The sequence below is a fragment of the Salmo salar genome, chromosome ssa11 (genome assembly GCF_905237065.1).
Source record: "Salmo salar chromosome ssa11, Ssal_v3.1, whole genome shotgun sequence".
Classification (NCBI taxonomy): domain Eukaryota; kingdom Metazoa; phylum Chordata; class Actinopteri; order Salmoniformes; family Salmonidae; genus Salmo; species Salmo salar.
The window spans coordinates 13,005,372-13,020,000 of NC_059452.1; the positions used below are offsets into that span (position 1 = coordinate 13,005,372).

General features: G+C 44.9%; 1 protein-coding gene across 14 annotated transcripts in view; it reads left to right on the forward strand.

Moving 5' to 3' along the window:
- The window catches only part of LOC106562015 (zinc finger protein 536-like), a 183,900-nt gene that overhangs the window by 66,415 nt on the left and 102,856 nt on the right, over positions 1 to 14,629 (forward strand). For 13 of the 14 annotated variants that reach the window (XM_045689040.1, XM_045689046.1, XM_045689038.1 and 10 more), the window contains one exon: positions 8,770 to 11,036. In XM_045689040.1, the coding sequence (XP_045544996.1) occupies positions 8,771 to 11,036 (2,266 nt within the window). In that variant the 5' untranslated portion in view covers position 8,770. Of the gene's footprint in view, positions 1 to 5,443; positions 5,994 to 8,769; positions 11,037 to 14,629 lie in introns of those variants that run through there. The other variant, XM_014126543.2, reaches the window with a different exon arrangement.

Below are 14,629 nucleotides of genomic sequence, written 5' to 3' on the forward strand. Positions count from 1 at the left end.
GAGCTTACAGAACAGAGCTTCAAATGTTAAATGGGGGTTGAAGTCTGCCTGAACTAATTTGTATGGCTTTGCACCATGTTGACATTTAAATGTGATAAGAATAGAAAACTGTATGCCGACCTATTTTGAAGATGCTTTCGGAATACATTCACATCAGCGCCGGTCTATAATTAATAAAAATAGACAGGCTTTCTTGCTCCAGATTTGATTGTGATACAGCCTTAGAAACACTACAGGGATGGAAGAAAAAACGGAGAAAAAAAATGGATGGGGGCAGGAATTAAGAGGGAAGTGGATTGCACACACCTGGTTTTGCAGGAGATTGCGTTGGCTGGCTGCTGTGCTATCACATTACTGTGATCCAGCCCCTGTGTTTGTGAGAGAATTGAGGAGAGGGACCGGCAAAATCATCATGCAAATAACGGCACATTGTTAACTTAATCAGATTCAGGAGAAAAACTATGGAGAGGGAGGGAGAGTGGGAGAGGATGGAGGGTAGGAAGGAGGGATGTAGAGGAGGTGGGTCACATAAATAAGATTCAGGGCCCTGAGATGGCGGAGGGCAGAGGGGAAGGGATATGTGTATGGGGGTGAGGGGTGAGGGGCCGTGTGGGGGGCATGAAGATGATGCAGACTCTCCAGAGGTTCCGTCAAGTGGATCAGACAGGCAGTTCAGCGGTGATGGCAGAACGCCGTCCGTGTTGTGAGCCCTGCTGTCACCGGCCCCCGACAAGAGATCACAGCTGTAGGACATGGGTATTATCTAAAGGCTGAGGGGACAGGGAGGGGTTGTGGGGTGCAGCAGGCAGGCAGGCTAAACATGGCAGGTGTCCTCATGCTGCTGGTGACTGTCTAGGCTAAGCTATGCGTCACAGTGCCATCCTTAAATGTTTATTCACTAAAAATACATCCTAGCCTCATCATGGAATAAATGCAATACAATTTGACCAAAACATGGATGCCCTTTCTTATGGCTGTAAGATCATTTTGATTTGTAAATCTGGAAATGTCTTTGAATGTGTTGAAATGGCACAATGTACCTTTAGAGTTCACAGCTGCTACGTGGTCACCACTATGGGAAGAAAACAGAGAGGTTACGACCCGTGATGCATCGATCATGCAGTGATGCCTCTTGAATAGAATATGTACAATATGTCTGCAGCCATGGAAACATAAACAACATATTAGCATCATGGTGGTGGGGGTTAGCGATGACGAGGGTTCAGGAAAACAGAGAATGTGAGTAATGTCACTTATCACCAGCCACACGGCACTACACCGGGACAATTAAAGAAGAGGCCTTGTGTTGCTTCAAGAGCAAGACATCTCCAGGGAAGCACTGAATGCACTATACAGAGAGGTCCTTTTTCATTAAACATTATCCCCTATATGAACACACACACACACATATGCACACGCACGCACATGTGCATACACACAGGCGCACACACAAATACACACGCAGGGAGAAGTTGTATAAATGCAGACAGGTCAGAGAGAGAGGAGTGTGGAGAGACATTAGTAATCCGTTCCTGGGCCAAACTGGCCCTTCAATACACCCATCTACAGTTTTTGTAGTGGAGTTCAGAGAGAGGCCTGTTTTGAAGTTTGACCAACTTTGCCTTATTCTCCTAATCAGAGTCTCGTCTTAGGGAAGCGTTGGCATGTAGGCAAACACTTCTGTCTGGCCCTCAAAATGGTTACACTCGCTCTCTCTTCCCCCTTCTTCCCCTCGTCCCCTCTCCCTCCCTTCCTCTCTCACTTTTTCCTCTGATCCTAAGAAGAGTAGCCCCACTGTTTCAGATGAAGTGAGATAAATACACATGTTCCCTGATGTCCCGAAGGCTTCCCACCCTCCCTCCTGAGAGCACACCCTCCTAACGCACTTCCTCTGCCACAATTAGTCCATAATAAATACACTTTACTCTTAATGCAGATAATGTGCCCTGCTCTCTGAATCTCCCTCTCTTCCTCTCTGTCTTTTTTTCCTTTCTTATTAAGCCACATTAAGACGTGACTTTGGGTCACACGAGAGGGAGAGAGAAAATTATGAATTATTCTCAGAGCTACTCACAGCTGCAAACAATAGCGGCAAAGAAAATACAGATATTGTAACGTATGCAAAGAATCGAGAGCATTTGCAGTCAAGTCTCACTTCCTGATGGCTTTGATAAGATTAGTTGCTTTCTTAAACAGGATGTGTGCTGCTTTTAAAAAACTGCTCTATGGACATACCGAGTACAGTTGCATAACGGCCTGCCTTGACAGAGTGCCTGCAAGAATTGAAAGTTTCCTTCACATGAAGTCTCTCCAGATTAGCTTGAGATAGTTTATCAAAGTGATGGAATAAAGGAGATTTAGCATTGTCATATTAAAAAGACATGCAGTGGTTCAATATTTAAAAAGCCCATTTGCCTTGACAGAAGTGCTTTTTCATTCAAGAGCATATGGCTTCCCTACCTGTCTATAATCTCCCCTTATCTTCTCACAGAGAAAAAAGGGAGAGAAAAATAGATATTTTCAAAGATATTGAAGAATCGTTCAATTAACGGCGGCATGATGTAAAATAATAACTTGACTTGCTTTCCATAATGAGTATCTCTAATTATCCATACGTTTGTTTTGTGAAAACTACAAACTACAGTTGTGGGGAGATGGTAAGTACATTGAAGTAGCACCCCCCCCCCCTCTCCTCCCTTCCCTGCACAAAGGCTGCATCACTTGGCTTCAAGGCACAATTCGCATCCCCGTGTATGCATACAAGCGACGGTAAATAGTCAGGAGTGTAAAGGATCTTTTTTTTTTTAATTAGCTATGCAACAATTAAAGAATTCACAAACTAAATTGAACCTTGTCTCCGTCGCCTCCCGGTTTGATTTCAGCACCTGTCACAACAACAGCCCCTGTTCAGCCATTATGCAAAACTTCCTAAGAACAGAACCAGCAGGAGGAGGAGAAAACAGTAATTATTTCTGATATTCACTTATTTCAGGTGATATTGACATTTAGAGTTTAGAAGGAAAAAAAAGACAGAAAATGACCTGAAAGGGAAGAAAAGGTGGCCCCGGCGCCAGGCAGATATGTTTTTATTTTGCCAACATTAAAGCCGCTCTAATGCCTGTGAGGGTGTGATGATGGGTGACTCACTCAGCACTACCCGCTGCCCTTCTCATTTCCCGCTGTAGAGTGAAAACAATCGCTGGGTTGGTTGTACTGTTAGCATGTGCGCGCGCTGTTCTCTCTCCCTGTCTGCCTTTAAGAAACAGTGTCGGCCATGCCTTACTAGCGATGTGTCATTGCATTCATTTCCCAGTAAGTAGTATTCAAATGCAGGCAGGCAGCCCAGGGGAATGATGTAAGCCATGATCGACCCTACACGGACAGCTACACTGTGGTCATTGTTCGCTGGCCTTTCTCTGCTGTAGAGTAACCATGCGTGATCAGCGATTCGACCGTGACTACTGTAGGACATGGCCCCGTTTTTTTTCTTCTCCCCGACAGAGGGTTGTGTCACAGGAGAGGGAGGGGTAGGAGGGTAGGAACTGCACACGACAGAATACGGACAATCATTTATATGTTGGAAATTCTTCCCCGTGATCTAAGATCATTTACTTTTCATCACTTTTGGTGCGCTAGTTTGTCCTCTGTGGTCTATCTCATCCATCTCCCTTCTTATTGTGAAACACGGTCTGGTTAACAAATGTTCGAGACAATTAATCCCCCACTCATCACAATGCGTAAAATCTACTGGCAGGAGTCTTTCCACACTGCTGTGACCACTATTGCAAGATATACACATGAAAAAGGCACACACATCTGCTGGTCATCAAAATAATACCAGGAATGGTTAGCATAAAAGGAAGCTTTGAGCTTTTGGCCCGGCTCCGGTTGATGATGCGGCTGACCAGGACAATGAACTGTGGGAATTCGCTTGTCTCCCGTTGATCTTCCTCCTTGGCATCCCGAAAGCCTGTCAGGCGCAGGGATAAAAAGACAGGCCTTTTTCTTTCTCTCTTTTCTTTCTATTTTTTTTCTTTCAGCGGGGGCCTCATAGTGATCTGTGGAGATGAGCTGAAAGCCGAACTACCTGTTGACAAGTCCTCTTAAGAGACCTCAATGACATATTGTGTGGGGACTACAGAGCAGAAAGGAAAGGCCCAGCTAGGTCGATTCATATTTGTCACCGTTGTATAGCGTTCAAGTTCTTGTAGAGAATTGTTGTTTTCATTCGTACTACGTTATGAAGCTTGAATCTTGGTTCTTAACTCATAAGTTAGCGTAGTTGTGTGGGGTCTAGGGTATGACGTCGGAAGAAACGGACTGGGTTTATTCTACTTTATTTCACTTGTTGTGCTGGGAACCTTTCTGTTTTCGCCTCATTACAGCATGTAATAATCCAGTTCAGTCAAAGAGCATGGAGAGGAAGAAAAACAACTCGCGTTTTATTGGGTTAATTAGAAGCGTTCCGAAGACCACCTGCAATAGACTAAACAAGCATGATGAAATATTCATATTAGCTTCAATTTACTGCCATGCTTAAAATGATCCCAGCTATTTCTACTTGTGTTGGTATCTGCTTTCCTTCAATATTATTTATTTTTTATTTTTTAAATGCTTTCCTCAGAGTATGTAACATATGGCAAACACACTCATTTTCCATCAGATTGTTTTCCCCCTCTAAATGCGTTAATGATTTGGTGCGAATATGATGGAATTTCGTTACTTTGTGAATAATGATGGATTTATTAAAAGCAATGACCTTCATTATAACTTAATGAGGTATTTCATTGTAATTAGTTCATGGATTCTTGTCAATACATGCCAAAATAACAAAGTAATGTCTTACTAATGGCTTTTCCATTCATCATTTCTCCTTATAAACCTAGAATCCGCAGTTAAAACAATAACAAAGTGGTCAACTTACCTCTGTTTTGGTTTTTTAAAAAGGCTGAGGGATCGGCCTGGAGAAGTGTAACCACTGTCAAATGCATAAACAGAGCTATGGATGCAAGGACTGACCATCAATTATAGCAAAATGATCGTTTTAAACATATTTTGAGGCTATACATTGTTTTTTTTGGCATAATATTGTTTACTAACATTGGAGTAAATAAAAACGTATATTTGGGGTTCTGATGATGTACAACAGTTGAACTAAGCTCCTGAGACATTTCTAAGTTATATTATTAAATAATCAATTGGTAGATATAATTCATTTATAAGTCCAAAAATGGTTGTAGCAATTAAGGATTATAGCTTTAAAATGTCCAAAATGTTTTATTTGGCCTGCGTTCAGTTGACCCAGTTGATACATTTACCATCAATATCACATCAAGTAATACTTCCAAATGGTCTTTTATCAAATCCAAAACCTTCACAGGAGCATGTTTAGCCATACTCTGCTTATGTGTTGTAGCCTTAGAATATGCAAATGTCTGCGGTATTCGGTGTATACATCATTTGTAATACTCAACCTGACCAAGTGTTTTGTAATTCCTTCAACTTCTGCGTGCACTTTATAGGATCAGAGCACATATGCCCTCATATGTTTGTCATGCTTGTTGCTCAGATAATGACACGTACTGAGCTCAAATGTATTCCGACAGAAATACACTTCCATTGTGTTAAAGATACCGTCCGTAATTAAGCTGTAGGTTGCAGAGCAATTTGCTCCGAGAAAAAAAGAAGAAGAGAAATCTGGTTTTGTGCCGCCTTACTAAAAATGGTGAATATTAACCACAAACTGTAAAGAAGAGCACTACTGCACCTCTGTGAGAGAGTGCAAAAGGAAGTCTGGTGGCTTTGCAGGCGTCATTTGAGCCTTATCGTTAATGAAAGAGCATTGTTGTAGACACCAGACAAACGTTAGATCTGTTTCAGGTTAGAGCAAGCGCAGACATTGCTACAGTGTGCTGTTTGGATGGCTGAGATGTCAAGGTCAAGCATACAGGTGTTCAGTTACTCGGGAGCTACTTGTAATGCTAACTATGACGGTAAGAAGTTACAACTTGTGACCCTGTGAGTTTATAATGCGAACCACACAGACTTGAATTGCATACTTGTGTACAAGAGAAGGACACGTTGGATTACTGGTACTTACTGGGTAACAACTGGTACTACTTGCTCTATGTGAGTACATCAAAGCGTTTGCTTTTTCAGAAACCGAATTCCATATCAATGACATAGGACTGTCATGATTACACTCAACACTCATTGTGTTGTTGTTCTAAGAGCATTGCTACCTGCATTGTTACACATAGAGGGCACTCAGATATTGAATTATTGTCAAAAGCAATGCATGTGTGTGTGTGTGTGTGTGTGTGTGTGTGTGTGTGTGTGTGTGTGTGTGTGTGTGTGTGTGTGTGTGTGTGTGTGTGTGTGTGTGTGTGTGTGTGTGTGTGTGTGCGCATGCGTGTGTGTGTGTGTGTGCGCATGCGTGTGTGAATGTGGGTGTCTGTGTGCGTGTGTGTGCTTGCATGTGTGTTGATAGGATGGGGGGGTGTCACATAAGAAATGCCCTTTTTAATCAGGAAAGAAATATAAAATGACTTGGGAGCAAGGGAAGCATATTAATGCAGTTCATTTGCATACGCTCGTCAGCAAGGATACGTTCAAAAAACAAACTGGATTTGTCAGTTCATTTCACATTATTCCATTGTCTATCTGCCTTTGTTATATGTTAAAGATAAAGCCGGAAATCAAATTGAAGAAAAGGGCAAGCTGCTATCTCTATAAATGAGCAACAGCTCATCAGTCTTGTTTGAATCATATATTTCTATGGCAAAAGGCAACGTGCATGCAGGGCACTTTCAAAAAGGGTTCTGTCAGATATTGGCAGAGTTTGCAAAGGATTGTGGGTGGCACATTTAAGAGTCACTTCGTTTTGTCTGGCAATGGACTGTCCTTCCCAAGAGATCAGGATGAGAAAGTTGTCCAGGAACTGGTTTTATCTACCTATGTATTCTCCCAACATTGTATTTTGAAAATATACTCATATCAATGTAATATTATTACAGTATTACACAGACATTTTCTGAATGGTATTTGCAATAGTGCGGGATAGTATATTCGTGTCTCAGTTACATGATAATAAGCTCATACAGTCGTGCGTGACCTCGTCAATGTAAGTAGCCTCTGCATACATGAGGCATGCCCAGTCATCACATAGTCTACATAATATAGCCATTATATCCTTCAAGGGTTCATTTGATGGCCTTCACCTTTATTACTAGACAATGATTGCAGTCAAGTTCTAGAGAAGAAGAAAGTATTCATAAGCAGCCCACAGACCTTATTCATATTTTAGAGATAAGAGTCAACAACAACCAACAATGTTGGAAGAACAGTTGGCTAAAGAACAGCCAGGCCTTATAAGTGTTCCAGGGTGCGTCAGCAATGTGCTTCACTCCCACATCCTCTGTATCGAGTGTGTACTGTACATGTGTAGCAGTTTGATTCAAAGTCTTTTTTTTCTTTTTTATGTTGTTCGGTCTAGCCTTGTCAGTTGGTGGGTGTCTGGATTAGCATTAGTTAGAAGCAGAGAGAGAGAGAGAGAGAGAGAGAGAGATGTCCTTGAGCCCTGTGAAGTGTGTGTGCAGGTATGTGTGTTTAGGTTGGGGGTGTCCCTGACTTCACAGGAGTCTGGACATAAACTGGTCTCACTCCACTAAATGTGAACTCGTGTTATTCTAGTGCTTAGTCCCTGAAAGGATTTTTTTTAATGATTATAATCATGTGTTATAGCACGCTGCCACTGTTACTAGGCAGCATACTAATCAGCTTAATGAGATATTATACAGTATTTTGTTGACCAAGGCAGAACTCACTTTATTGTGTCGGAAGCTTGACCCCGCCAGTTACAAGGGAAGAACACGCCATTATCCTTCTTAAGAGAGGGGAGGGCATCACACACAACCCGGCAAGCAAGAAGACAAAAACAGACTCTGCTTGTGTATTCCCTTCAGCTTGACGGTGTATGCTCTGGGCCGTTGAAACCATTCTTAATGGCTGGGAGGGCCTCTGATACATTGGGAACCCATTCAATAACACCAACTGTTGTTTTCCTCCTTATTGGAAGCCATGAGAGGAGGGGAAAAGAAGGCAAGAGCAAAGTGATTCACATCAAATGTAATGTGCCTCTTTAATGGAGAATTATGCCTAGACAAGTGTCGCAGTAGGGAGATAAGAGCGTGTGTTTACTGAAGTAACCCCTTGGTTTTAAGTGCTATTGTTAATATCATAATTGTAGCATTGCGGCAGCTTCATGACAATGGCATTGCTCCGTTTCATTAAGGCGTGTAATTGGAGGAATTCTGATAGGATGGGCCCAAGTAACATAATTATGCAGCGCCCGCCGTGTTTACCGTGTAATTATTGCATCCAAAACTGTGTTGCAGTTTGAGAAAGTTCTGAGGGTTACAGTCTTCCAACCACAAGTGTGAGAACATAAGCTGTACTGAAAATCAAAAGAAGAAAATGACATTTCAATGGGCGGCAGGTAGCATAGCGGTTAAGAGCTTCCCCGAGGCGACTAGGTGAAAACCTGTTTTTGTGCCCTTGAGCAAGACACTTAACCCTAATTCCTTCCATAAGACGCTATGCTAAATGACCTCTCTATTTCCATTCATCATGCACTGACAATTTACTCTTAATACTTCTCCTTCTCTTCCGGTTTTCAGATTTTTGGATGAGCCATAGCTCTTTTTTAATGCATTGCTTATCAGGTTGATTGACTGTGGTTGACCGTCGTGATATCCTTCTCTCTTACAGGATGGAGGACTCTAGTTTGTGCCTTGGTGTGTCTTCAGCAGTATCGGACGCTGACAGAGACCATCTGAGCAACGCTGTGCTAAATGGCCGATATCCCATCAGTCAGAAGCTCCACCAGCTGACGGCCCAGCTGGGCCACGCCTTTCCCGACCTACAGAGCCGACAGCAGATCCCTGAGGAGAAAGCTGCCACCCCATTGGATGAGAAGAGCCACGCTGCCCTGGCCAGTCAACCAATCAGCAGTCAGATGGCACTGCTCGCCAACCAGCTCAACCGGGACATAGATGCAAGTGCCCTGGCCAACCTGAATGGGCGTGTGGACCTGCAGCAGTTTCTCAATGGGCAGAACCTGGGCATCATGTCCCAGATGAACGACATTGAAGACGATGCCCGCAAGAACAGGAAGTACCCGTGTCCGTTGTGCGGCAAACGATTCCGCTTTAACAGCATCTTGTCGCTGCACATGCGCACACATACAGGTGAGAAGCCTTTCAAGTGTCCCTACTGCGACCATCGAGCAGCACAGAAGGGCAACCTCAAAATACACCTACGCACCCACAAGCTGGGAAACCTTGGTAAGGGACGCGGCCGCGTCCGTGAGGAGAACCGTCTTCTACATGAGCTGGAGGAGAGGGCCATCCTGAGGGACAAGCAGATCAGGAGCAGCAGCCTCCTTCAGCCAGCCCAGCCCCTGCAGCACCAGCCACACCTTGGCCCTCAGACCCAGCAGCAGCAGCAACAGCCTGGCTCTGCCTGTGGCCTCCTCACCCCCACCAGCCTGGGAACTCCAGACTCCCTCTCCCAGCCCTCGTCCTCCCCCAAGCCGGCCGGCGCCCAAGATGACCAGGCCCTGAACCCACCGACTGGATTCCGCTGCACCTTCTGCAAGGGCAAGTTCAAGAAGCGTGAGGAGCTGGATCGTCACATCCGCATCCTGCACAAGCCCTACAAGTGCACCTTGTGTGAGTTTGCTGCCTCGCAGGAGGAGGACCTGATCAGCCATGTGGAAAAAGCCCATATCACGGCCGAGTCAGCTGCGGGACAGGGTGCAGCTGGCGGCGCTGAGAAGCCTGCCAATGAGTTCCGATGTGAGGTGTGTGGCCAGGTCTTCAGCCAAGCCTGGTTCCTCAAGGGCCACATGCGCAAGCACAAGGACTCATTTGAACACGTCTGCCAGATCTGTGGTCGTCGCTTCAAGGAGCCCTGGTTTCTCAAGAACCACATGAAGGTCCATCTCAATAAGCTGGCCATCAAGAGCAAGCCCCCAGCAGAGGACATAAACGCTGTCAACACCATGAACAGCATGGCCCAGGAGGCCCACGCTAACCTCTACTCACGCTACATCTCCTGCCTGCAGGGCGGCTTCCTATCCCCAGACAAACAGGGTTTGAGCGAGCAACACCAGATGCTGGCCAAAGCCGGCATTGCCATGAAGGAGAAGGAGATGCTTGGGAAGCTACTGGGCCCAATGGCAGGGATGGGCCATGGCCTTGGCGAGGGGGAGAAGCGCTCTCTCCTGGGCTGCCTGAACCTGGTTCCCCCCCTGAAGTCTAGCTGCATGGAACGCCTCCAGGCGGCTGCCAAAGTTGCAGAGATGGACCCACTGAATAGCTATCAGGCCTGGCAGATCATGGCACGAGGCATGGCCATGGACCGTGCCTTTATGCCCAAGGAGCAGCACCATGAGCAACACTATGAGCAGCACCATGAGGAGATGACCAATGCTGCCGGCATGGCCTTCACTAAAGAGAAGCATGACTACCCTATGATGGGCTCCAACGATGGCTCCAAGCAGAAGCAGCACAGCGAAGCTCTGCATGGCTCGAAGGCCGGCAGTGGAGCCATGATGCCCCTGAAAGACGATGGAGTGGGCTTCGACAGCCACCGTGACTTCATGCCCCATCATGGCGGCCATGGCCTGGGCCTGGTCCACGGCCTGGAGTACAACCACCTGACTAGCCTGAAAGAGAAACCCACAGAGTGTCCTGACTGTGGCCGCGTCTTCAGGACCTATCACCAGATGGTGGTCCACTCTCGGGTGCACAACAAGGAGCGGCGGCCCATAGAAGAAGCCATCCAGCAGCAGAACAACACCACAGGACTGGATGAGCGGCGTGGCTCGGCCAGCGACCCAGAGTCCCAGTCCATCAGCAGGTCCACCACCCCTGGATCCTCCAACGTGACGGAGGAAAGCGGAGCTGGAGGAGGCCACTCCCAGACCGGCAGCGTCCAAGACGACAGCCCACACCCTTCCTCCCCATCCTCAGGTAAGACTAAGTCATTACTATACCCTGAATAATGATCAGTCATAGTGCCATTATCCTTACTATCGGGACTTCTTCCAATGTGTTCTTCATTATTTATATGGGGAGGACACGTAAGGGGGAGACCATTGTGTCCAAAGAGGATAAGTCCTAACACAAAGATGAGTTGGTTGATGGCTGGCACAAGATCTCTAACATACGCCATTTGCTTTGACATCCCTTCTACACAACACTGGACCCTAAGGAGTCCACTTAGACTGGAGCGAGAGGGGGGGTTGGATCAAAACTGCCTGTTCAAAAAGCCCACCACAAATCCGAGCTGCACATTCCGTGCATAACTGGGATACTTAACGCCCATGTTCAAATACCCGTCAAACACCCTCACACAGCCTGCTTCTATAGGATACTTTCTGCACACTGTTTTTACTGGAGAGTGGAGGCCTGTCTAAACACACACACACGTGAACACATGAACACACAGACACACTTTGAGTCACTCACTCACACAAAACAACCGTACGAAGACGCTCAACTCCCATGACGGAGTTGTGACTTGTGTCATTCACACTGGCACATAGAACACAGACGTAAGAAGGGCTTTATAAATACATTTGAGACATTGAGACACAGTGTGGCGAAGAACATGCTCTATACAGACGAGCATGTGTACCCGTGTAACATCTGTCAAGACTACGAGAACGGGCCAAACATATTATGAGTGATTAAAACATCTCCTTAAACGTGGGAGGGAAAGCGATTCCACTGTAGCCAAATAAGAAAAAGCAGATAAAGTATACGTTTAGCAGGATTAAGAGAGGCTGTTCCTAATGATTAGAGAAGTTTTAAAGGTAACTTTCTCATTCCTCCGGGTGGAACACCACAAGCTAAGCGGCGCACCCGTTAATTAGGCCATGACTATGTGATAATCAGTTGGTTTAAGCTAAACAAGACACTAATTAAAGATATACATATAAAGCAGGTCATTTTTTTATTTTTACTTCATTTGCGGAGGGAAATTTTGCTTTTAAGCCGTTTGAAAAAAGTGGCTTATGCTTAAGGCTCGAAGTAACTTAATTCCAACAGTACAGACAAAATTGTTTATTTATTCACAGTAGCAGAGAGTCCTTATCATCCCAATGTAGTGTGATGGGTTTGAACATGGAATGGGCTATGTTTATTTTAATCTAAGAAATAATAACAGACAACCCCCCCACCCCAATTAGGAATTAATGAAAACGAGAGTGAGATAAAAACGTATTTTCTTTATAGAGACTATTAAACATAACACTTTTCAACGGGGTGGGGGGGTATGTTGCGGAAATAATTATCTTCTGAATTTTAATGCAGGAAGTTTTATTTATTTTTCTTCTGGTTCTCAAGTAAATCAGAGAAATGTAGCTCATGGCATTTAGTTAACTTTAGAAGTATTTACATATGTGTGATGTGAAGAACTTCCCCATCATCAAAAACTTGAAAAATCTCTGAAAAGATCATGTTCTTACAAATATTGCCAATTGAAATTATATATACAATAAAACCTACATCAACTGAAGTATTTTGGGTATTCATGTTACAAAAAAAATAAGTTGAATATCACACACACACACATGCAGACATGCACTCTCGATCTCTCTCTCGCTCTCTCGCTCTCTATTGCTCTCTTCAGCTCTCTCTCTCTCACTCTATCTCACTCTACTCACTGTAGTCCTACCTCGTCTATCAGTGCTCTCATGCCCTGCCTCCTCCTCTGTCCCTTTCTGAGTGCTGTGATAGAGTGTGATAGCCAGCTTAAACCCCTGTGTTTCTCCACCGTACAGGGGGATGCGGGCATCATGCCAGCTCCCTCCTGCTGGATCTAACGGGCCTTAAGGTTGACCTTGAGGGCCCCCCCACCTGCTTTTTTTTTGGGGGGGGGGGGGTTTGTCTCTGCATTTGGGTCTGACATTGTTACAGGTACAGCCTCTTAGCCTGGTTCTCTCTCACAGTCTCTCCATTCAGACACAGTTCACCGTCTGTCTGTTGTGAGACTCAGGAAGCTGTGTCGACACCACTCCACCACAACAACAGGGTCAAAGGGGAAAGAAACACTAAAGATGTACAACTGTAAAAAAAATACAAAAAATGAAAGGGTTTTGTTTTGTTGCAGTCTGTATTTCATTACTGACAGCACAAAGCCCTGAAAATGTTTATTCCTTCATGACATTGAGTGTGATTCATATTTGGAGCTTTGGGGCACCTAATTTAGAAACTGAGGTGTGTGAGAAAATGTGTCTGCAGTTAATGTGGAGGAAGGTGTCATTTGTGTGTGAGTGTGTGTGTGTGTGTGTGTTTGTATATGAGTGTGTTTCTGCTTATGTGTGTGTGTGTGTGTTGCCTGAATGTGTCAGTGTTTTTAAATGAACAGGATGTGGCTGACTTTACCTCTCTGTTAGTCCTAATATTGCACTCTTGCATTTTTGCTTGTTGAGAATTGTTTGTATTTTTATTGTAAGGCTGTGTGTGTGTGTGTGTGTGTGTGTGTGTGTGTGTGTGTGTGTGTGTGTGTGTGTGTGTGTGTGTGTGTGTGTGTGTGTGTGTGTGTGTGTGTGTGTGTGTGTGTGTGTGTGTGCGCGTGTGTGTGTGTGTGTGTGTCTTGAAAACATTGCTAACCATCACCATACCGCCAACCTCGTAACCACCTTCCCACTGCAATTTTTAGTTAAACTTGAATTACAGTCATCAACAATAACATCTCAACTGTGAAAGAAGGTCGAGACGATCTCTTTTGTCTTTGACACTGACTGCACTTGTTTAAAGACTTGCTGAAAAAAATGTCTGCCTCAGAAATGTCCTTCAGAGACCTTCCTTCTTTCATCCACACTAGTAAAACCTTAAATGCTTTGTGTTTCATAGAGACGTCAGAACCTTTCACCCCCTTTTCATTAGTACGGCCCCCCCCCCCCCCCCAATCATCTCTTTTATTTGTGTTATTAGGCTCACAGATTGGTTTGACTGTGGAAGGAATCTATTGCTTCAGATTTCAGAGTTCTCCGGTCTGACTTGGGCTTGATAAACAAGAGGGTTCCTACTTGATAGTGTCTCTCTCTGAATTCATTATGGTGGGCCTCAGAGCGCCAGGCCCTGCAGAGTGCAGGTCTTAAACAGAGGCTTACCCTGAATGGCGGAACAGAACCCATTGAAACCTGATGTAATACTATGTAAAGCAGAGCTGCCAGTGTGTTGTAGGATGGGGGGTATTTATGTTCACATCCATTGTAGATTCTAACATTTAAGAAAAAAAGAGAGATGGAGAGATTAGGACGAACTAAAGGCAAGTTTAAAGTTGTTTCTGGTTGGGCCTCTCACAGACTATGAGGATTCCGTTGGTTGCTAGCGTGAGGTAAGCGTAAGTAAGCAATTCACTGTTAAAGGCGCTGCGTGGTCAATCCGACATCTGCGTTGGTCGTGCAGCATTTACGGTGATATGGCCTCTGCAGAAGTCATACTTCTCGCGCTTTGCGGAGCAGCGCAGATCTGTTGTGAAGGAAGTCGTCATGGAAGTGAGTTTGTGTTTATACAGGACCTCCCGTCCCCACCTACCATCAACCAATCATGTC